At 39.9% G+C, this 22,586-nt stretch overlaps 4 protein-coding genes across 8 annotated transcripts; 2 read left to right on the top strand and 2 right to left on the bottom strand.

The window, feature by feature from the left end:
- Positions 1–362: 362 nt before the first annotated feature.
- On the top strand, positions 363–12,515 carry pigl (phosphatidylinositol glycan anchor biosynthesis, class L). Of its 2 annotated transcripts, none has more exons than XM_086098285.1 (7): positions 363–625; positions 1,703–1,802; positions 7,116–7,206; positions 8,804–8,871; positions 9,434–9,465; positions 11,712–11,845; positions 11,966–12,515. In XM_086098285.1, the coding sequence occupies exons 1-7, from the start codon at positions 379–381 to the stop codon at positions 12,092–12,094; spliced, it is 801 nt and encodes a 266-aa protein (XP_085954411.1). In that variant the 5' UTR covers positions 363–378; the 3' UTR covers positions 12,095–12,515. The 2 variants fall into 2 exon arrangements, with proteins under 2 accessions (XP_085954411.1, XP_085954412.1); XM_086098286.1 differs by having other exon boundaries at positions 11,712–11,861; positions 11,963–12,515.
- On the bottom strand, positions 11,181–19,941 carry cenpv (centromere protein V). 4 transcript variants are annotated; one of them, XM_086098291.1, is made up of 5 exons: positions 19,568–19,941; positions 13,756–13,848; positions 13,344–13,413; positions 12,990–13,104; positions 11,181–12,734 (listed from the first exon to the last, which is right to left on the bottom strand). In XM_086098291.1, the coding sequence occupies exons 2-5, from the start codon at positions 13,845–13,847 to the stop codon at positions 12,580–12,582; spliced, it is 432 nt and encodes a 143-aa protein (XP_085954417.1). In that variant the 5' UTR covers position 13,848; positions 19,568–19,941; the 3' UTR covers positions 11,181–12,579. The 4 variants fall into 4 exon arrangements, with proteins under 4 accessions (XP_085954417.1, XP_085954414.1, XP_085954413.1 ...); XM_086098288.1 differs by lacking the exon at positions 19,568–19,941 and adding an exon at positions 15,572–15,673; XM_086098287.1 differs by lacking the exon at positions 19,568–19,941 and adding an exon at positions 15,406–15,557.
- LOC147160842 (polyubiquitin-C) lies at positions 15,849–18,950 on the top strand. The gene is made up of 2 exons (XM_086098275.1): positions 15,849–16,004; positions 16,556–18,950. Exon 2 carries the CDS (start codon positions 16,564–16,566, stop codon positions 18,847–18,849), a length of 2,286 nt encoding a protein of 761 aa, XP_085954401.1. The 5' UTR covers positions 15,849–16,004; positions 16,556–16,563; the 3' UTR covers positions 18,850–18,950.
- Positions 19,942–20,349: 408 nt separating the features above from the next.
- On the bottom strand, positions 20,350–22,517 carry LOC147160840 (polyubiquitin-C). The gene is made up of 2 exons (XM_086098281.1): positions 22,352–22,517; positions 20,350–21,844 (listed from the first exon to the last, which is right to left on the bottom strand). The coding sequence occupies exon 2, from the start codon at positions 21,834–21,836 to the stop codon at positions 20,463–20,465; it is 1,374 nt and encodes a 457-aa protein (XP_085954407.1). The 5' UTR covers positions 21,837–21,844; positions 22,352–22,517; the 3' UTR covers positions 20,350–20,462.
- Positions 22,518–22,586: the final 69 nt, after the last annotated feature.

Genomic DNA, 22,586 nt, shown 5'->3' with positions numbered 1-22,586 from the left:
ATGTACCTGCAAGGACAAAGCCGTGTGTTCGCCAAATCGTTCCCCCAAACACTGTAATGTTTTTGTTTGTATTTTTTTGTTAATATGGAAAAATATTAACTTCACAAAATATTTTTTCTTATTTTTACTTCATATAAAATAATCTTATACCATGGCCATCGCCTTATTTTTTCTTACAATGTTTATATCTACGTAAGTTATCAAGCAAAATTGGATGTTACTTTTAATATAAAAACACTACAATATCTTAGCAGTTGTCAAGAAACTTTTTTTCGAGTATTTTCACAAGTTGGCTCGGCAGTTCACGTAATTTACATGCGGAACAAATCTTACTACACTTGTCTTAACACGGTGTGTTTATGAGTACGGCGATAAATAATGTTCCCGTGGTTGGTTGTAATCGTAGCAGTGGCTTATCTGGTCTGTTTAAAATGCATTTATTATCGATATCAGCGATCGTTAAGACATGGAATCAATGCTTTTGCCAACTTGGAAACACACGGGGCTGATATTAAATGTCTAGTTATAACCGCGCATCCGGATGATGAATGCATGTTCTTTGGACCAACGATCATACGACTTGTTGAATGTAACGTCAACGTGCATTTGCTGTGTTTGTCGGAAGGTACAGTAACGCCACACTTCTATGAAGTCTACTTTATGACGAGTAGTCGCGTTTGCTGAAATTCGGTGTGTTTGCTGATTTTCAGTTTATTTCTAGTTTGACTTAGTTAGAAAGCAATATGTATATATGACATAGATTGTAACCAATTGTAAGTAATGTAAAACCTATAGAAGCACAACATACATATACACGGCCAAGAGTGAACGGCAACCTTAAAATTCACAGCTGATGTTTGAATCCATGAATCAACCAAATTAATGTCCAAGTACGTCCACTTCTATGCATTTCGTGGACTCTTCCAGTCTCCCTGTATCTTTGTTGCAACCTGCTGATGACACTCCAAGATCAGTGGATTTCGCTCTGAAAACATCCTTAGTGCCTCACAATGGCAAGCTACTGTTCATCAATTTGTAGGTGTCGTTTTTGGACTCATGATGGCAAAATGTGATCAGCATGTTGCACAGCACTGTTTGAATACTAGCCTTTACACGATCAGGATTTTTGGGGCTGATCACTGATTCGTGAGTTTAAATATCCGATCATAAGATGCAGCAATTTGCCTATTTAACTAACTTGTTTATTTACTGTATATACTTGTGTAATGTTTACCGAGTATCAACAAAAGTATTCTCAAGCATCACATTTAGCAATATTTGCCATGCCCCAGATTAGCAGAAGTTGAATTTCAGTAACGATCTGCTTTCACAACATAAAAACATAAAATTACAGCTAATTGTTGTAGTTGTAGTCAAAATTATGATTTTAATGGAGAACTTAAGCAGTGAATTTAAGTCAGAACTCCGGAATAGCAGAATTAAATGAAGTGGGATGTTGACATAGAACAAATTTATGGTGTGTTGGTCGTTAACATGGGATTTGTGCATATACGTATACCTTTAAAGGCAGTGAGACTGTTTTGAGGTCAAGTTGTCACATTAATTGACATTTGCATTATAAACTAGTTTTCATCAAGATCATTTACATAAATTTGAAATTTTATAATCTTATGTTTAATAACACTTTACATTTACATTTCAATACACCTGCAGCCTAATGTTTACACCAATTTGCTTACAGGAAACTACTACAACCAAGGTGCTCAGCGTAAGCAAGAACTTTTCAACAGCTGTGCTAAACTGGGGATACCATCCTCCAAAATTACCGTACTAGACCACAAGTAAGCAGCACACACACTATAAAAGTATGGTATGGTACAATTTGCTCATTGAATGCACACACCATTAAAACTTCTGTTTATTGTATCGTATTTCACTTAGAATACGTTGAAGAAATGCCACCACGTATCAGTTCTCAGAATTACATATTGGATTTTTCGTAATCTACATGCTTGATCTTGTGAAAAGAGGATTTGATATTTTTTTGTGAGACCACAGCTTCCGGTGGAAATGGTTTTCGAAGCACCTCCAGGCTGCTGCCTATAAATGAATCTCAATGGATTTGTCTGTCTGTGCGTCTGTGCGACTGTATCTGAACTTTGATCTCAGAGCTGTCTGCACTTGGAGTGTAGCCCAATTTCCCCTTCTGTGTATTGTGGTTTTTGAGCACACATTTAATCAGCATTTTGCAAACTCCAATCCCACTCACTGTTTCTCCTTCAAATCACCGCCCCGCTTCGCATCCCCAACTCCTGTTGGCTACATGTTTTGGGGCAATGCTCTGAAGCACTGCTAATGTAGGTCATTCCACACTATTTGACTCCGTGACTGTGTGATGGCCTTGTGCTATGTGTGCATGTATGTGGCTAGCCACACTTTGGCTTTGGTCTTAATCATCTCTGTCCATCTCTGTCTTCAACTTCTATGGATCACAAAGGAATGTAGTATCAAAACCCAGAGACTAGAATATTGTGTGGTCTGCCAATAAAATAATGTGGTAATTTGATGGAAGACATGGTGATCAGATCATTGTTGCCTATGTCCACAACGATTTCTCTAGAGTTCAACTGAGGACAATTAATTGTAGGGGTGGGAATCTTTGAATGTCTCACGATTCGATTCGATTACGATTTTTGGGCGCACGATTCGATTCAGAATCGATTTTCGATTAGGAACGCTTTTTGATTCAGAATGATTTGATTGACAATGATTTTTGCTTCAATTTATAGATGTTCAAGGAATCGTAATGATCTACTCCAGTCTGACTGGCTAATGCTAATTAGTGCTCTACTCGAAAACAACTTTTATTGGAATAACTTGATCGTGACTTTTTCCTTCTACTCTCTAATGTGGCTACAACTTGACAGTGTATCAGACGGCGTTGAACCACACTGCCCCTAAGTGGCCAAATCGGATACAACATGAACAGCGCTCCCAATAAAGGCACACACAAACAAAGGGAAGACAGTATAAAGTAATTAAAATAAAATCGACTTTAGGACATTTAAAATTGATTCTGAATCATACTAAATGAGAATCGCGCTTCTTATGAGAATCTATTTTTTGGGCACACCCCTAATTAATTGTATTAATTAGATCACTAAATCAAATTTCTTTACTGCAGCATCAGTAGTGTAAAAGTTCCAGATAAGAATGCAGCTTCTTGTTGTTAGCACTTGTGATGGAGCACCTGTGTGCACTGTATCATTAGAATAACCGCCTAAATTGATGTTAGTGTGCCCTGCAGTATAACTTTCCATTGCTCCTTTTCACTCTTCCCAACTATTACAGTATGGCTGCAGGATCGACAGCAGATGTTTATCCTGCGGGGAATTACTGTATAATAGTAGTGGCATCTGTAGCTTAGAACTCTTAAGAAGACAGTATGTCAGATGACATGTAAATCCAGTTTGAAAATGGGATTTCCCCATTATTGCTCATGAATAGGACAGCTGTGTTGACAGAATTTGGGGCCCCGGTGCATTTTGTGGCCATTGTGATCAAGCCCGATCGGAACACGCTCTGCTGCCTCTCCACTCGTGCTGGCTTGACCTCAGTCTGCTCCCGGCAAATGATTAGAACTGCTCACTGCACAAATCTAACAGCGTCGTCTTTTATCAAGATGAACCAAGACTTCCTTGACATTTCTCACTGACTTCAGCCTGTGTTTCAATCTGATATCTTATATTTGACATTTACAGTCCTAGATCAGTTCATTCTGTGACTGGTAACAAATCAATGAATGTGCAGGGCAATATTTGATACTATATTAGGAATATTTTACTTTTGTTTGCAATTTCACAGTGAAGCGTAAACGATACAGTCTTTACAGGTGATCTAAAAGGGATTTAGGAATTTAGTGATATCTAGTGTTGAATTAATAATTCATTCATTAAAAACAACTAGGGTGTCAGGCGATTAAAAATTTTCATCGTAATTAACTCATTGCCACTGACGGCTATAGACTATTTTTTATTAGTTTAACATTTTTTTCCACTTTTGTTGACAAGAGTTCGAAAACCTAGAGAGAAAAAAATTGTAGATTTAGAGCAGATATAAAATTTGTGATTAATCCTGAGTTAACTATTGAAGTCATGCAATTAACTACAATTAAAAAATTAATCGCCTGATGCGATTTTTTTTAAAAAGAAAAGATTATTAAAAAATTGGAGGCGTCAGGCAATTACATTTTTTAATCGTAATTAATCGCATGACTTCACTAGTTAACTCATGTACAATAAAAAAAATTCTAGGTTTTCATACTCTTGTACAGAGACGCATAGAATTGCATATCCTTGGAAATCCGTTTGTGGAGCAAACTTTTGTGAATTTTTCAGCTCATTGTTAGAGAACAAAACAATGTGTAAAAAGTGCTGAAACATTTAACAGTTGGACTGTAATTATATTGCGATACAGTATAACGCGTAGATATGGTATATCGTAAATCTCGTGGATTAAAAAAAAAAACATTTTATAAATCACTATCAAAAGACATGAAAACATGCTCGCACCATATTTAAAAAATATGTTTCATCAGTAGTCCATCTATAATTAAACATTCCTTTGTCGCTACTGTGGGAATGCTTTCGATTCTTTTCCCCCCGCTAAATAATACGGTTACACACCGATCAGGATTTCTTTTTTCATTCACTTGATTTTCATCTTAGCACACGTAGCAAAAACGGCGTCCGTCTATCTACTTGACAACCGTATCCATTCACACGACTATATTCATCGTAGTCTCTTTTCGACGCATTCCTTTTACATGGCGACTGATACTTCACAGTCAGGCCTTCAGAACAAGTTGACATTAAATGTTGTGTTCCTAAAACTCGACCTCTGAAACAGTTCATTTATCAACACTTCTGCTGGATAAATGGTAGACATACTTCAATGTAACTTGGAGCACTGTTTTGTATTTATTTTTAGTTCTTTGCACTTTACTGCATTCCTGGAAAAGTGGGTTATACTGCCAGATATTTTAACGGTATTTATTTGGCCAATGGATAATGTTTTCTTTTTATTGTGTGGTCCATACAAAGTAGGTCCTGTATTTTATAAATAAACAAAGAAAAGATGCCTGTTCATTTTATGTAATTTGTAGCTATTTTCTAGGTTGATAGTGTAGGATATGCGACTGTGTGAACAGCAGTGTGACGTTTCTCCAGGCCAATAGTCCATGTGACCAGACTAAACAAGCCTTGTGTAACACACGCACACAAACACACACGCACAGGATCCCCTCACTGGGCTAAAGTTCAGCAACAGCACACAAACGCCTGCAAGCAATTAGGCATCCGCATGCAAAGCTACAAGTGGTAGATGGGTAGGTTATTTTAGGACATTTTGCTGCGTTGTCATAGTGACGGCAACACTTGGTCTGCTTGAGGAAAGGTCAGGTGTCTTGTGTCTTTTGTTCATTCCCAACATCCCTCTCACCCTGAAGCGAAATAGCTAAAATAACAGCTGAATAAATGCAGTAGTGAGAAAGACGGCACCGGCACTCTGTAATATAAGACACGAGAAGCTTACTAGTAAATATCCAAGCCAGTTTTCGCAGAACTTGGTGGATGGGTGCCGCCCAATCCGGGAAAGAAAGCATAACATGTTGAACCTGATATATTTACGAGCTATTGCCTTTGGCTGAAGTTGACGATTTGGCCAATGTCTGACAAGCCCACAATTTAAATGTCTTGTTAATTTGAGGCATTCGGTACAAACACATGATGTGACATTGGAGCGGTGCACAAATAACGGAGTCCACGATGGCAGGCCTATCTGTGAACTCAGCCCCTCCTCCCTCTGACACGGCGACCCCTGCACACCACCAAAGCCTGACCCTGGCACGGCCAATAGATTTGTGACCTAATCCATCACTTGCCTCTTCTTGCTCAACTGTCCTGACTCATTGTTTGTGACAAAAGGAAAGGGGGCAAGAGTAGACTGTGGCCCCTCAGCCACCCCTGCTTTATGCTCGTACATATATCTTAACACAGGGGTCAGCAACCTTTGCTGTCAAAAGAGCCATTTTAGGCCAAATAAATAACCAAAAAATGTGTGTGGCGCCGCAAACAAAAAAGATTGCGATGAAGGGAACGTGGTGCTGTTAATCTAATGTACTGAGGGCCCAAGAGCTTATTAGAGCTCCACCATAACAAATATATTAGAGCCAATATGCACACTTTCATTTTCTTCTACCCTTTCTCTTCTGTTTTTTGGATTTTTGTTGTTGTTGTATCTTTTCATAAATTTTTAGACTTTTCTGCCTTTCTGTCAACTTTGTGACACTTTTGGCAATTTTATGGACATGTTATAGCCATTTTCTGCCACCGTTTTTCCTTTTTGGACATTTTATAACATTTTTTGCTATCAATTTTCTGACATTTTTGGCAATTTTATGGACATTTTATGATAATTTGGGGATTTCTTCTTTTATTTTTGGACATTTTATAGTTTTCTATACCGTTTTCTTTTCTGACTTTTTTAAATCTATTTTCTGACTTTTTTGACAATTTTGTGATAACTTTCTGCTTTTCCTCTTCCCTTTTAGACATTTTATGGCCACTTTTTGGACATTTTTAGGTAATTTTTAAAAACATTTTCGTCTTCCCTTTTGGACATTTTATGGCCACTTTTTGGACATTTTTAGGTAATTTTTAAAAACATTTTCTTTGTCTTTTTTGGACATTATATGGTTACTTTTTGGACATTTTTAGCATTTTTTTTTTACCTTTTTCATCTACCTTTAGTCTCTTTTTCTGACAACTTACAAATTTGGACTCTGACATGTTTTGAATATTTACTTATTCTATTTTTCATCTAAATAATAATAATAATATTTTATTTAGTAAAAATAAAAAATAAATATGTTTAAAAAATATAAATTTCTACTTTTTTTTTTTTTTTAGATTGGGCTAGCAGTTTGGGATGTTTATGTTTAATATCACAACTTTCCAACATGTTCTCACTTCTGTTGCAGTTTTCACTTTGTCACTCCCGTGAGGTTACAATCCAGACATGATGCATCTCAATAAAATCCTGATGTAATCTCGCTGCAACCCAGTGACGCCAGACTGTTTTTCTTTGCCTTCCAGGAAACTTCCAGATGATCCCAAAGCAGAATGGAGGCTCTCCCTGGTCACCTCTATAATTGTGAAACACATGAGAGCTCACACTTTCAACATGGTATGCGCGTATCCTTCGTGATAACGTACACGTTTCATTCTGCCAAAGCAATCTTTATATTATTAGCTTAAGCACATGTTCGGGAACCGCGGCGTTCTTGACGCTTTTTAGTTTTTCCTGTGGTTTCTGTAAAAAATCCTGCAAAGCTACCTATTATTTCTGTTCAAGCGTGACTGTATTTGAAGCCTCCCTAAAATACAAGTGAAGCATTTAGATTCCATTTGTGTCTTTACAGACAGATTCATATCAACCCTGGTGCAGTTCTGTGCTATTGGCTAGGAAGGAATGTAGAAAATTTAGAATCAAATGAATCGTTTATCGATTATCTCTATAAAAAAGGTCAGTCAAATTGGTGAAAATGTCAACAAATAGAGTGCAGCAAGGCAAAAATGCAATTCATTACTGAAGGAGAATTTAAGTGAATTCACGTGTGGTACGTCCTGAAAGAAAATAAAAAAGCTACCAGTATAAAGGGCTCATGTGCAGAATAGGTTGGAGTAGTCATCGACAAAAAAATTATAGAGCAAGTACTGTATCTAGATTGCGCTTTTGGCATTCCGTGCACTGGGATATAAGCCGCAACCCATTAAATAAAATAAATTTAAAAAACAAAACGTTTTCACAGAGAATGTAAAAACTGTCAACCTTACCATATGTCATTTAAACACATATATTTTTAAAATTGTATTTAGCGTGTAGCTCATCGGGAAAAATCATGAAAATTAAACAGTTTAAGAGAAGTCACGATTCGATTCCGATTTTTGGGTGCGCGATTCGATTTAGAATCGATTTTCGCTTAGGGACGATTTTTGATTCACAATTATTTGATTGTCAATGATTTTTGCTTGAATTCAAGGAATCGTAATCTACTCTACTAATCTACTAATTAGTGCTCTCCTCGTGGCACTACAACTTAACAGTGTATCAGACCGCGTGGAACCACGCTGCCGCTAAGTGGCCAAATTGGGTACAACATGAGCAGCGCTCCCAATAAAGGCACACACAAACAAAGGGAAGACAGTATAAAATAATTTAAATGCAATCGATTTTGGGACATTTAAAATCGATTCTGAATCGTATTAAATGAGAATCGCGATTCTTATGAGAATCTATTTTTTTGGCACACCCCCTAGTAACATTACACCCATGGGCACACGTATTTTCTTTTTTTTCATGCCGCAAAGATTAATTCCGGGGATAAACATTGAGTTTATCGTCAGAATTTGACGGTATTTGTATATTATTATCATTTAGCAGTTAATTTTCCTTTTACAGAACATTGTGGCCTTTCTTAACATTTCAGTTTTATCTGAGAGTGCAAAGAGAAAATAGGCTACAGAGCAACTGCCAATTTTTACTTTTTCGCCTCAGTCCTGCTTTTTTTTTCACTTCCTCATGAGTGCAAACATGCACACAGAAAAAAAAATGCTTCAAAAATACCAGGTGGCAGCTGCCAAATACCTCAACAGACAGAGTCAGAAATCTGACAACTAAACCGGAAAAATGGTTCTCCCTCGCGATAGATTTGTCCTCACTCACCCTTGGACCCACGGATTCTGCCCTTCCACCCGCAGTGACACATCTTTTGTTGTTTCAGGTGCTAACCTTCGATGGAAGAGGAGTGAGTGGCCACAGCAATCACATAGCTATCTATAAAGCTGTCAGGTAGGCTGACTTTCAAGGCTTTGCTGTTTTTAATCCACCAACATTCCCTTCAGTTAATCATTACACACTTGTTTGAAGGACAACACGGGGGAAAATAGACACATGAAAACAAATACCTCATTTGCATAATGTTTTTCAGGACTGCTGTACATGGCAAAAAAAGAATCCTCAAAAGCAGTCTGTTGTGCTTTCAGAGAGCAGCAATAAATCCTGACACTAACGCGGTGAAGTAGGGCAGCTCTGGTTTGGGATAAATGTTTGGTTGTTTTTTTTAAATCTTCAAACTAGATCAGTCGGGCCAGTCTTGGTCACAAATCTTTCACTTATGGCTTTTGATCCAACTGCAGACCTCATCTATTACAAACTGACATCTCCACAATTTTGCTAGCACCGCACAGCCTCATTTTTAGGCATTGGTTGAATTTGTGTTGTGATCACAGAAGGCAAATCTTTCATCTTGCATCCTGGCAAGAGTCATTTTTGTCCACATTCTCAAACACAAGAACCTGCCATGATCATGGATCATTTCAACAGCTCGTTTTTTTTTTTCTTCCTCTTACAGGCACCTCGCTTCCACTGACCAACTACCCAATGGTAAAATTCACACCTTTGCCGTATTTTGTCATTATATTTCATTTTGTGACTACTAAGAGATCTCACCAGTAAAACAAGGTTTCTTTTGAACTATACTGGGAAAAAAATGTCTTATGCCTAATGTAGATACATTTTGTTTGTTAATATATGGCGCCCTCTTGTGCACACTAAAGTGGCATGTGTCATACCGGCTGCTGTCTGTACAAGCAAGGCGTGGATCTTTATTTGTACTCACTCCATTCACAAGTTATCATGTGGTGCTTTACACTGGGGATTCTCTATTTTGGCGTCAGTTGCCTGTTACAGGGTGGAAACATTTCCATGGACTCTCATAATCCTAATGACACTTAAACATAACTTTTATGTGCACACCTAAATGCCATGGAAATGATCTGTTTTGAATATGTACATCCTAAATATCCATAACCTGTTTAAATGGCACTTCATTTATATAGTGCTTTTCCACCTTCAGTAACTTGCAAGGCCCTCAAAGCGCTTTACATTCGACTACTCATTCACCTACTGATGACGCAGCATCGGGAGCACAGGTGGCAAATCCAGGTCCAGGAAGTAAAAACTTTGCCACAGTTTGGCTTTAGCCCCAGATGCTAGCTAGCGAGCTCCCCGGGTACCCGGATACCTGCTAGCTAGCACAAGGGGCTGCTAAAGCCAAACTGTGGCAGGGTTTTTACTTTCTGGACCTGGATTTTCTACCTTTGATCAGGAGTAACTAAGGGTTTAGTATATTACTCAAGGATACTTTGACGTGGTCACAATGTACCGCCCCTAGAGGAGCCATATTTAATCTAATTTAATTCAACATCCGTCCATTGTTGCTAGCTGACATAGACCGAACAACAGAGATGTGACTGAAGTTTGCAAAAGCAGTCAGTGATGCCAGTTTAGTGATTTGTATGCTGTATTTAGTGATCTTTATGAGCGCTCTAGCCAATATGTTTTAAAAAAATCTAACTAGCAATTGAACAAAAGATTATAGACGGAGATGTGATGAAAAATTTAAAGTAGAATTAAGTTTAAAAATGTTATCAAATTAAGGAACATTTGCATAAATACATTTTTAAAAAACTCACGAAGGCTAGTACAGCGATTCGAAGCTTGAAACTCAGAACTGTGAGCCACACATGCTAATCACTAATCACCGTGCTGCACTGTCTATTCTTAATGTAACGTCCATCCATCCATTTTCTGTAATTTGCTCAATTAAATAAAAACATAGAGGGGGAACTCAGGCAGGATGTTATCAGATTGAGAGTTAGTAAGGTCAACAGGGTCTTCAATCTGTTAAGAAATAGCGCAATTAACTTATTCACTGCCATAAATTCATTAAAAAAATGAAATAAAATTAGGGGCGACAGGCAATAAAATGTTTTAATTGTAATTAATCGTATGACCTCACTAGTTAACTCGCGATCTGTTCTAAATGTACCATGAAAAAAATTCAAGGTTGTCATACTCTTGTTAACAAAAGTGGATTTTTTTTTTAATTAATAGAAATAGTTCAAATGAATTTTTGACTATTATAACAGTCAATAGGCAGTGAATTAATTTTAAAAATAAAAAAAAAGAAGAAGAGGAGGAAAAGATTTAAAAAATTGGGGCGTCAGGTGATTACAATTTTAATCGCAATTAATCACATGACTTTACTAGTTAATTCACGATTAATCACACATTTTATATCTGTTCTAAATGTACAATAAAATAAATTCTAGCTTTTCATACTCTTTTTAACAAAAGGGGGGGGGGGGAATGTGAAACTAATCGAAATAGTTCAAATGAATTTTTGACGTTTTTTTAGCCGTCAATGGCAGTGAATGAGTTAATCACATCACAACAGCATGGTAGTCACAGTTGCCAGGCTAAATCAAAGCAACCTTCATTTGAGTCATCTAAAAACCAGCAGGTGCGTCATTAATCATGCTCAAACAGGTTTTACAGTTAACTGACTGAATAGCATGTCATCCACGTGGAAGAGGAATTAAATTTAGCCCCAACGTGACTGAAGCTTCTTCACGTGACTAAATAGATAGCAAGTGATCACAAAGAGATTGAAGTCTTTCTGGCCTACGTGGTTCTCAAGTTTCCAATTTTCTGTACACTAGAACTGTTTATATTTGCTGTATTATTCTCATTTCATGTAACGTGCCAGGAGAGCGGTCTACATTTATAATCAACATCTGCAGCTGTCGTGAACGTTAACCAAAAACGGTCTCTTCCTGTTCTCCCAGACTGCCGTTTGTTCTGCTTGACGACTGTCAGCCTGCTCAGGAAATATGTTTCCGTCTTGGAACTTCCTCTCAGCTGGCTGCTCCCCTCGTCGCTCCGCTGCATAATAGCCTCAAAGGGCTACAGGCAGTGCAAAGTAAGGCTTGGACATACTGCACCACTGAGAAATCATTAAAAAAAAAAGACCGTTTGACCACGATTAACTGTTAAGATGCTTTTGAGTTTTATTCTCATGTATAAACTTTCCTCTTTTCAGGCTGCCATGCTTTGTCACCGAAGTCAACTGGTTTGGTTTCGGTACCTGTACATCGCCTTCTCACGCTACATGTTCGTCAACACTTTCCAGATGATTCCACGGGGTCCAAAGGTTGATAAAATGTATTAGGAGGTGACCAAAATGCTATACTTGTAGCTATTTATGACTTGAATACGATGTGAATATAGAAAGGGTGATAATGGACCACATGCAGAGCATCACCAGGGTTTTTCCCCTGGCTCAAAATGAGATTTTAAGGATATCGGTACTCGCAGCGGTGACCTATACCATTATCAGCCACCCACCTGCAGCCATTTTACGATTAGGGATTAGTAAGGAGAAATTATATGATTGGCGTAAAGATCCTTTTGATCACGTCACCATTATTTAGATGACTGTAGCAACTCTTTACTATGCGTTTAGCTACCGACCAGAAGTTCACACGCATGTGCTGCATGCATGGAGTCCATTAAGTCACAAGTGTAATAAAATTGATGACATGAATCAGTTTTGCCTAAAAAAATAAAAACAACTTTATAATGTTCAGTCATTCTTGTTGTGTAAAAAGTCATTCTGTCACTGCACCGTTTAGATTTTTACGAACCACAATCAAATTATTTTGTCTCCTCCGGTTGAACGCGCTCCTTGTGTTTTGACATGTCTTTGATTGTCTTGTGCGCTTTCACGCTTTCTTCCCATGTTTCCCCGAAAAACTTCTCTACTTTGATACTTCGCACTGTGCCTGGATCCAGACAGTGTGGAGCGACGCCTGAGGAGATAATAAGGGGGGGATAATAAGTTTAAACAAAACTGCTTGTGTCGTATATTTTATAACTAACTGGGCGACAACAGATTTTAGTTTTTGAATGGATTCCCCTATATTACTGTTATCTAAAAATTTCTGTTGTTCTACAATAAACTCGCACCATGATCAGTTTGGCGTTTACGGTATAAACAAAATATGTTTCCATTACAATGGTGAGAAAATCATCATGTGGTGTGTAAAAGCAGTTCCCCCTCATACCATATCCATCAGGGTTGGAGCGTGGCGTGTAGAAGCTCTGAACTCCACACTTTTTACAGAAGGTGTGCTTTGCAGCGTGAGTGTTAAATGTATATGTGGTCAGGTGATCGCTGCCCTAGGAAGATAGAATGGACGAGACGAAAACATGACTGCTGTTATTTGAGGTTGTACCGGTATTTTGTGTGTGTGTGTGTGTGTGTGTGTGTGTGTGTGTGTGTGTGTGTGTGTGTGTGTGTGTGTGTGTGTGTGTGTGTGTGTGTGTGTGTGTGTGTGTGTGTGTGTGTGTGTGTGTGTGTGTGTGTGTGTGTGTGTGTGTGTGTGTGTGTGTGTGTGTTTTGAAAATCAGGTTCCTACCTGCAGAAGAGTAAAGTTGGATTTGGGGACAATAAAATGATGGTTTTGTTTCTTTGTACAAATACTACAGCTGGAAATTACAAAAAAAGGTTCAAAAGAAAGGGAAACAAAAGTTACTGTACATTAGTGATGGGAAAATGAAGCTTCATGAAGCACTTGTAATATTTTTTTACTCCTCTAGATGCCACTCTTGGTTGAAAGATGCAGTGGAAATGTAATCAATTTCCTTTGCACTGACCTTTATATTTAAACCAAGAGCACCATCTAGGGAAGTCAAAAAATATCACAAGTGCTTCACGAAGCTTCGTTTTCCCATCACTACTGTACATGATAACCACTGAAACATACTTTTTTGTTTTTTATTATTGTAACAGTAATAACATCGCATACTAATAATATGAAATACCCATACTTGCAATCAAAAACATGGAGGTCTGGAGAGCTCCAGACATCAAACCTAACCGCTCCACAATGGCAGCCGCCGGTATGTTTCACAAGGTCCATTCTGAAACAACAGGAAATAGTCACAAAGTCATTCTTTCTTCATAATGTCCAAACAAGCAGTTACACAAATAAGGTGACCATTTAGCTAACCTTAAAAAAAATTCTAGCAAAACAGGACTGACTTGTTCATCGGGAAATGTGTTGTGCAATCAGATACCCCCGCCTGAAACCGGTACAAACATCAAAGTCCATCACAGGTCATTTACGCAAAGCTGTCCTCATTCAGGCAACTGATTCTTCTCAGGTCTATTCAAATGTGATCTCCAACATCTTTGCTGTCCGGAGCTGTGAAAGCATGCCTTTCACGTGATAAACCAGTTTTTACAAGTGCAACTTAGGCCTTTTCCTGGAACACTTTCAGGGCCCACAGTAATTATTTCCAAGCAAGGAGGGAGGGCAAAGTACAGCAGCAGACTTGCACAAACATTCCTCCTGGGTTGAACTAGTTCAGCCTGACACACAGCTCTGTGTTGGAAAACTGTGACGTGGTACATCACGGGTTTGGTGTCATATGACATGTGCTCGATGATATGGTTGTGACCCAAATACGTGAACATGAGCTGTATCCTATCATATCATCACCCATTTATAGAAAGCCGCGAGGCCACGGAGCCATATCAAAGCAATTGGGTTAAGTTTATTACTTTAAATGATGAAATTAAGGGTGACTGCACTTGACTTTGGTCCTATTAGTGTCTTGCCACGCATAGTGGTAAAGTACGAGTCCATATGTTGTAGAGTGTAGTGTTTTCTGTATGCACACGAGACACACTTAGATATTGATATTGTGCACTACATCCATCCTTGCTGCCAATTATAATGTAATTTACTCATTTTCATCCATTCATATGTCATGTCTATATTGCTTATCCGTGGGGTCGTGGATGGTACACAAGTGATCATTTGCATTCATATTTATGAAAAATATAGGAGCTTCAATGAACCCAACACACTTGTTTTTGAAATGTTGGAGAAAGCTAGTTATACTACAAAAATGTGGTCATGTGTAGATTTTTCAGGCGAAGATATTTCTTTTTCTCACAACTTTTTACTTTTACGGCAAACATCTGAAAACAAATCACTAGCTTACTGTGTCAAAATAGGCTTGTTAATTTTTTTAACCTCTGTGGATGAATAAAATACATTTAAAATTTTGTATTTTGTTTATGTTAATTATATCAGAAAACTATTGCATGCAGTTTATTTGTTCGTTGTGCCCAATTATCAAAATGGGTTGTGCATCAGTACTGCTACTAACCAATGTTATTTATTTATTTATGTTTTACCACAAGTACTAAAAACAAATAAACTATTGTAGTAGGGCCTACTTACCTCATTTATTTTCATGCACAAATGTGTTTTTTAGTAGGGAGCTATGATACATGACGTTTAAGTTTAGGTGAGGCCAACTGTGCTAGCCCCCGCCCTTCATGCCTAAAATAACACAAGTCGGTATTGCAACAGCTGGTGCCTGGTAGCATTTACAAGTCACGTTTCCATCAACTAACAAATACAGTACATTTGTGCTGAAATGAATCCCCAACATTTGGCATCTCACCTCAGTGCCATTTAGTCAGGTACACTTTTACATAGCAAGCAAGTTTAGACTACGCAAAAACAAATACACACGCCAAGGCAAGACAAAACACAAAAATAAAGGCCTTGTATAACAAGGTCTTGTTTAGCTGTTTGTTGTCATTAGGACACGCGTCCACGTTACTTACTGCTCAGCAACCAATGGCAATCCAAACAAACAATCCTTCCATCCAATCAAAGCAAGAGGATTCGAGAAACTGAAGAGCCTTCTAGAAAATTCCAGCTAGAAGGACCTTCGTGCCATGTGATATTATTCCGCGGGGCTACCCAAGTGTTTTACTTAAATAAATAAAACAACTATATAATTGGCAATAAATTGTATGTATTCATAAATTTTACTTTAAGTGTTATGGGTATCAACGAAATAAACTCTAATAGTTTAAATGCAGTGTGTCGGGAAAGGAGGGAACTATTTTTTGGTGCGGATGGATATTGTCAATGACGTGGCAGCCTCAGTAGTATTTAAAGAGGTTTTCTGAAGGCGCTATTCAGATCGTCAGCAGAAGACTCGCAAGAATCTTGAACGACGGATAAGATATTCAATATAGCCACTTCTAAATAGTAAGTAAATATATTTTTGTTTCAGTCAACGGTCGTTAGCGTGAATTGTATTGGTTTTGCGGAGGGTATACACTTGAGCTTACCTACCTGGTCTTCGTAAGCGGTGGTGGCTGTTGTAACAAACGTTGAGGCTTTTTGGTTTTTTGTATATATTTTATTTTTAAATGGTTCTGCGATACTTAGCTTTACGCTTCGGTTTTACGAACTATCTTAAACGTTTTTCTGCTACGTTCCATCGTCTTTGGTGTAATGGTTTAGGACAATGAATAGCTGTTAGCAGTGACTCAACATTTTCGGTGGCCGCTTCCATTATGGGCGACGGCAGCTGAACAAAAGGGAGTCGACAGTCTCAAAATGGCGCTGTCGGCTGGCGTGTTAAACGTTTTTGTTTTTTTCAAGGCTCATTAACATACAATCATTACAATAGTTAAAATATAGTTTTTAGTGAAATGTTTATAAATATTCAATGGATTAGATGTTTAACTAACTTAAATAATACTCATATTTAACTGTTTAGGAGTTTTAACCTATAGCCTTTTTATTCATCTTAGGTGAAAAGATGCAGATCTTTGTGAAGACACTCACTGGCAAGACCATTACCCTAGAGGTTGAGCCTAGTGACACCATTGAAAATGTCAAGGCCAAAATCCAGGACAAGGAAGGCATTCCCCCAGACCAGCAGAGGCTCATCTTTGCTGGCAAGCAGCTAGAAGATGGCCGCACTCTGTCAGACTACAACATCCAGAAGGAGTCCACCCTCCATCTTGTCCTGCGTCTACGAGGTGGCATGCAGATCTTTGTAAAAACCCTCACTGGCAAGACCATCACCCTGGAGGTTGAACCAAGTGACACCATTGAGAACGTAAAGGCCAAAATCCAAGACAAGGAAGGCATTCCCCCAGACCAGCAGAGACTCATCTTTGCTGGCAAGCAGCTAGAAGATGGCCGCACTCTGTCAGATTACAACATCCAGAAAGAGTCCACCCTCCATCTTGTCCTCCGTCTACGAGGTGGCATGCAGATCTTCGTAAAGACCCTCACTGGCAAGACCATTACACTAGAGGTTGAGCCTAGTGACACCATTGAAAATGTCAAGGCCAAAATCCAGGACAAGGAAGGCATTCCCCCAGACCAGCAGAGGTTGATCTTTGCTGGCAAGCAGCTTGAAGATGGCCGCACTCTTTCAGATTACAACATCCAGAAGGAGTCCACCCTCCATCTTGTCCTGCGTCTACGAGGTGGCATGCAGATCTTTGTGAAGACCCTCACTGGCAAGACCATTACCCTCGAAGTTGAGCCTAGTGACACCATTGAAAATGTTAAGGCCAAAATCCAAGACAAGGAAGGCATTCCCCCAGACCAGCAGAGGTTGATCTTTGCTGGCAAGCAGCTTGAAGATGGCCGCACTCTGTCAGATTACAACATCCAGAAGGAGTCCACCCTCCATCTTGTCCTGCGTCTACGAGGTGGCATGCAGATCTTTGTAAAAACCCTAACTGGCAAGACCATCACCCTGGAGGTTGAACCAAGTGACACTATTGAGAATGTCAAGGCCAAAATCCAAGACAAGGAAGGCATTCCCCCAGACCAGCAGAGGCTCATCTTTGCTGGTAAACAGCTGGAAGATGGCCGCACCCTTTCCGACTACAACATCCAGAAGGAGTCCACCCTCCATCTTGTCCTCCGTCTACGAGGTGGCATGCAGATCTTCGTAAAGACCCTCACTGGCAAGACCATCACACTTGAAGTTGAGCCCAGTGACACCATTGAGAACGTCAAGGCCAAAATCCAGGACAAGGAAGGCATTCCCCCAGACCAGCAGAGGTTGATCTTTGCTGGCAAGCAGCTTGAAGATGGCCGCACTCTGTCAGATTACAACATCCAGAAAGAGTCCACCCTCCATCTTGTCCTGCGTCTACGAGGTGGCATGCAGATCTTCGTAAAAACCCTCACTGGCAAGACCATCACCCTGGAGGTTGAACCTAGTGACACCATTGAGAACGTAAAGGCCAAAATCCAAGACAAGGAAGGCATTCCCCCAGACCAGCAGAGACTCATCTTTGCTGGCAAGCAGCTAGAAGATGGCCGCACTCTGTCAGATTACAACATCCAGAAAGAGTCCACCCTCCATCTTGTCCTCCGTCTACGAGGTGGCATGCAGATCTTCGTAAAGACCCTCACTGGCAAGACCATTACACTAGAGGTTGAGCCTAGTGACACCATTGAAAATGTCAAGGCCAAAATCCAGGACAAGGAAGGCATTCCCCCAGACCAGCAGAGGTTGATCTTTGCTGGCAAGCAGCTTGAAGATGGCCGCACTCTGTCAGATTACAACATCCAGAAGGAGTCCACCCTCCATCTTGTCCTGCGTCTACGAGGTGGCATGCAGATCTTCGTAAAAACCCTAACTGGCAAGACCATCACCCTGGAGGTTGAACCAAGTGACACTATTGAGAACGTCAAGGCCAAAATCCAAGACAAGGAAGGCATTCCCCCAGACCAGCAGAGGTTGATCTTTGCTGGTAAACAGCTGGAAGATGGCCGCACCCTGTCCGACTACAACATCCAGAAGGAGTCCACCCTCCATCTTGTCCTCCGTCTACGAGGTGGCATGCAGATCTTCGTAAAGACCCTCACTGGCAAGACCATCACACTTGAAGTTGAGCCCAGTGACACCATTGAGAACGTCAAGGCCAAAATCCAAGATAAGGAGGGCATTCCCCCAGACCAGCAGAGGCTCATCTTTGCTGGCAAGCAGCTAGAAGATGGCCGCACTCTGTCAGACTACAACATCCAGAAAGAGTCCACCCTCCATCTTGTCCTCCGTCTGAGGGGTGGCAACTAATCAAGTCAACAATTCCATGTTAAACCTGTTCAAATATTCCTGTTAATTTTAAATGCATTTGCAAGTTAAGTGCACATTGTTGAAATAAATGGTTAAACCTATATTGTGGTGTTATTTCTTTGAATCAAATAAAAATGAGCTGGTTGAGGTGAAGGTAAATTTGGTCGGAAAGCTTAATTGCTAATTACATATAAATTGCTCGTTTCCACCATGAAACTTCTTTATATGATTGACTAAAACCGTGGGCACGTAGCAACGTCAAAGCATTAGGTGGTGGTGGTGACACCTACTGGTAAGTGGTAAAACAATTTAGTACTGTTTCATAGAAATAATACCCATCTTGAATTTAACATAGCATGTACAAATATATTCAATGGTTCAAAAGGAGACAAAATGTATATTTTTTTTTAAGAGGCTATCTGTGTCTTAAATACATTTTAACCACAGGAGCCAATAAGTACGGAGGGCAGTGTAATTAACTATTCTTAACAGATTTTTTTAGCTTTGTAGACATATGTATGAATACTTCCATACATATATTTAATAGTCCCACAATAGGGAGAATTACATATTATGCAAATTACATGACAGTCAAACTGATTTACCATACAGCAACGTAATGTTTGGCATAATTATGCAAAATGTAAAATGCAAAAACAGTTGGTCACATTTTTTACACACACAAAAATATTTACATTTGTCATGACCTCTCACCCACCGTACTGTATGTTTACAGAAAAACAAGGTTCCTTAAGTGCGAGGCGAGGTGGTGCCATCGCTGGGCCTCGGTGCAGGTGGCGCGGGTTCGCTCCTTCCCGGAGAACATATTTGTGTGTGGCACTGAATGGAAGGCAAACAAGCAAAATGCGGTCCTAAAACTTCGGTGCAATTACAAGCTCTAGTCACTAGATGGCACAAGGGCCCAGCAATGAAAATCCCGTCATATCGAAATTACCTATTTAAATACAATGCTGACAAGTTTTTGTAATATTAACGAAACGTATTTTAGAAAGTTTGTTTGGAAACAACTTAATCTTCAGCTGCATATATTGAGATAAAGTGCAATAGACAAAAAATTGTGTACTTGCTTTCTTGTACCTGCTTTTCCCTGCTGTCTGCAGTCAGGCTGACATTGTAAATGAGAAATTGTTCTTGTGTCAAGTGCACTTGTGAGACAATATTGTGTATTTCAGCAAATTCCAACTGTTACACTTCATCATAGCATTACAAATTATGTTTTCACGTTGAAAGAAAAAGTGACATGTTACTTTTAGTAGGCCTTCATGGTTAGTATGCCACTTACTGCTAGAGTTAAAAAATAGATTTTACTTTTCAAAAAATTTGGTCCAATTTAAAAATATATATTACAAGTTAAACAACACTTGTATGATATGCAAAGTGAGCTGGGTGATCGGGATCCAGGGACACGTATCACCTTTGGCAGAGTAGTGTGCGAGGTCCATCAAGTAAAATAAAAAGTTAAAAACATCACAAGAGCCAGAACTTTGATAATTTATTCGAACAATATGCACTGAACATTTGGTCATCATGGCAATGTGCCTGTGAAATTAACAGCATAAATCACTTTAGGATTAACAAATGGAATTGATTGATTACTGGCCACCCCTCAGGCGCAGGACAAGATGGAGGGTGGACTCCTTCTGGATGTTGTAGTCTGACAGGGTGCGGCCATCTTCCAGCTGCTTGCCAGCAAAGATCAACCTCTGCTGGTCTGGGGGAATGCCTTCCTTGTCCTGGATTTTGGCCTTGACGTTCTCAATGGTGTCACTTGGTTCAACCTCCAGGGTGATGGTCTTGCCAGTGAGGGTCTTTACGAAGATCTGCATGCCACCTCGGAGACGCAGGACAAGATGGAGGGTGGACTCCTTCTGGATGTTGTAGTCTGACAGGGTGCGGCCATCTTCCAGCTGTTTACCAGCAAAGATCAACCTCTGCTGGTCTGGGGGAATGCCTTCCTTGTCTTGGATTTTGGCCTTGACATTTTCAATGGTGTCACTAGGCTCAACCTCGAGGGTGATGGTCTTGCCAGTGAGGGTCTTCACAAAGATCTGCATGCCACCTCGTAGACGCAGGACAAGATGGAGGGTGGACTCCTTCTGGATGTTGTAGTCTGACAGGGTGCGGCCATCTTCCAGCTGTTTACCAGCAAAGATCAACCTCTGCTGGTCTGGGGGAATGCCTTCCTTGTCTTGGATTTTGGCCTTGACGTTCTCAATGGTGTCACTAGGCTCAACTTCAAGTGTGATGGTCTTGCCAGTGAGGGTCTTTACGAAGATCTGCATGCCACCTCGGAGACGCAGGACAAGATGGAGAGTGGACTCCTTCTGGATGTTGTAATCTGACAGAGTGCGGCCATCTTCTAGCTGCTTGCCAGCAAAGATGAGTCTCTGCTGGTCTGGGGGAATGCCTTCCTTGTCTTGGATTTTGGCCTTGACGTTCTCAATGGTGTCACTTGGTTCAACCTCCAGGGTGATGGTCTTGCCAGTGAGGGTCTTCACAAAGATCTGCATGCCACCTCGTAGACGCAGGACAAGATGGAGGGTGGACTCCTTCTGGATGTTGTAGTCTGACAGGGTGCGGCCATCTTCCAGCTGTTTACCAGCAAAGATCAACCTCTGCTGGTCTGGGGGAATGCCTTCCTTGTCTTGGATTTTGGCCTTGACGTTCTCAATGGTGTCACTAGGTTCAACCTCCAGGGTGATGGTCTTGCCAGTGAGGGTTTTCACGAAGATCTGCATGCCACCTCGGAGACGCAGGACAAGATGGAGAGTGGACTCCTTCTGGATGTTGTAATCTGACAGAGTGCGGCCATCTTCCAGCTGTTTACCAGCAAAGATCAACCTCTGCTGGTCTGGGGGAATGCCTTCCTTGTCTTGGATTTTGGCCTTCACATTTTCAATGGTGTCACTGGGCTCAACCTCGAGGGTGATGGTCTTGCCAGTGAGGGTTTTCACAAAGATCTGCATGTTTGCACCTAACAGGAATAAAAACAACTAGATTTAAGTCTTAACCTTAAAAGTAAGAGTACATTACTTAACGTATTAGTTAATACAATCATTAAACGCAGTTTAATTGTAACAACCAATTGTACGTAAAGAAATTGGGGGGTTGTAATCGCCCATTAACATCCCAGTCGACAGCGCCATTTTGAGACCTTGTTGATTCCCTTTTGTTCAGATGTTGCCTCCCATAATGGACGCTACCACTGAAAATGTCGAGTCAGTTATTGGACAGCTAACAATTTCCCTAATTTATCAAATGAACGACGATAGAATGTAAATTAAACTATTATACAGTAGTTTGTTAATCCAAAGAGAACACCCAAGTATCGTGACACTTTTTTTTTAATGCGTCACTATTAAAACACAACAGCCGCCAATGCTTACGAAGACTAGATAAGCGTAAACGTTTTAAAAAAAAAATACGATACAAGAGAGACAGTTGACTTAATAGCGCGAACAAAAAAGAGCTGTTTACTTACAATAAAGTGACGATATTCAAGACTTTCTTTTTGTCGATCGCAGGTTGCTGGGAGTCTTCTGCTGCAGTGCTAACGAGCTATGTTGTGCGGTCACGGCCAACTTTTTTATAAGCTAGGGGCTGCCACGTCATTGGTGATATCCATCCGTATTTAAAAAATATATATAGTTCCTTCTTGCCCTGGCACATAGCTTTTCAAACTGTTATTTTAATTTCCTTGACACACGTTATACTTA

This window comes from Leptonotus elevatus, chromosome 16, assembly GCF_054856555.1.
Source record: "Leptonotus elevatus isolate MCC_2025b chromosome 16, RoL_Lele_1.0, whole genome shotgun sequence".
Classification (NCBI taxonomy): Eukaryota; Metazoa; Chordata; class Actinopteri; order Syngnathiformes; family Syngnathidae; genus Leptonotus; species Leptonotus elevatus.
The sequence above is the reverse complement of the archived record's forward strand: the minus strand, read 5'-3'. Positions and strand labels throughout refer to the sequence as shown.

Excerpts from the sequence above, each read along its gene's own strand:
- pigl (XM_086098286.1), top strand. The coding sequence starts at position 379 with ATGTTCCCGTGGTTGGTTGTAATCGTAGCAGTGGCTTATCTGGTCTGT. Across the intron at positions 626-1,702 it reads TTTGCTGTGTTTGTCGGAAG|GAAACTACTACAACCAAGGT; the intron begins GTACAGTAACGC and ends ATTTGCTTACAG. Across the intron at positions 1,803-7,115 it reads ATTACCGTACTAGACCACAA|GAAACTTCCAGATGATCCCA; the intron begins GTAAGCAGCACA and ends TTTGCCTTCCAG.
- cenpv (XM_086098287.1), bottom strand. Across the intron at positions 13,414-13,755 it reads CTCCATGTTTTTGATTGCAA|CTGTAGTATTTGTACAAAGA; the intron begins GTATGGGTATTT and ends TGTAATTTCCAG. Across the intron at positions 12,735-12,989 it reads CTCCAACCCTGATGGATATG|GCGTCGCTCCACACTGTCTG; the intron begins GTATGAGGGGGA and ends TTATCTCCTCAG.
- LOC147160842 (XM_086098275.1), top strand. The coding sequence starts at position 16,564 with ATGCAGATCTTTGTGAAGACACTCACTGGCAAGACCATTACCCTAGAG.
- LOC147160840 (XM_086098281.1), bottom strand. The coding sequence starts at position 21,836 with ATGCAGATCTTTGTGAAAACCCTCACTGGCAAGACCATCACCCTCGAG.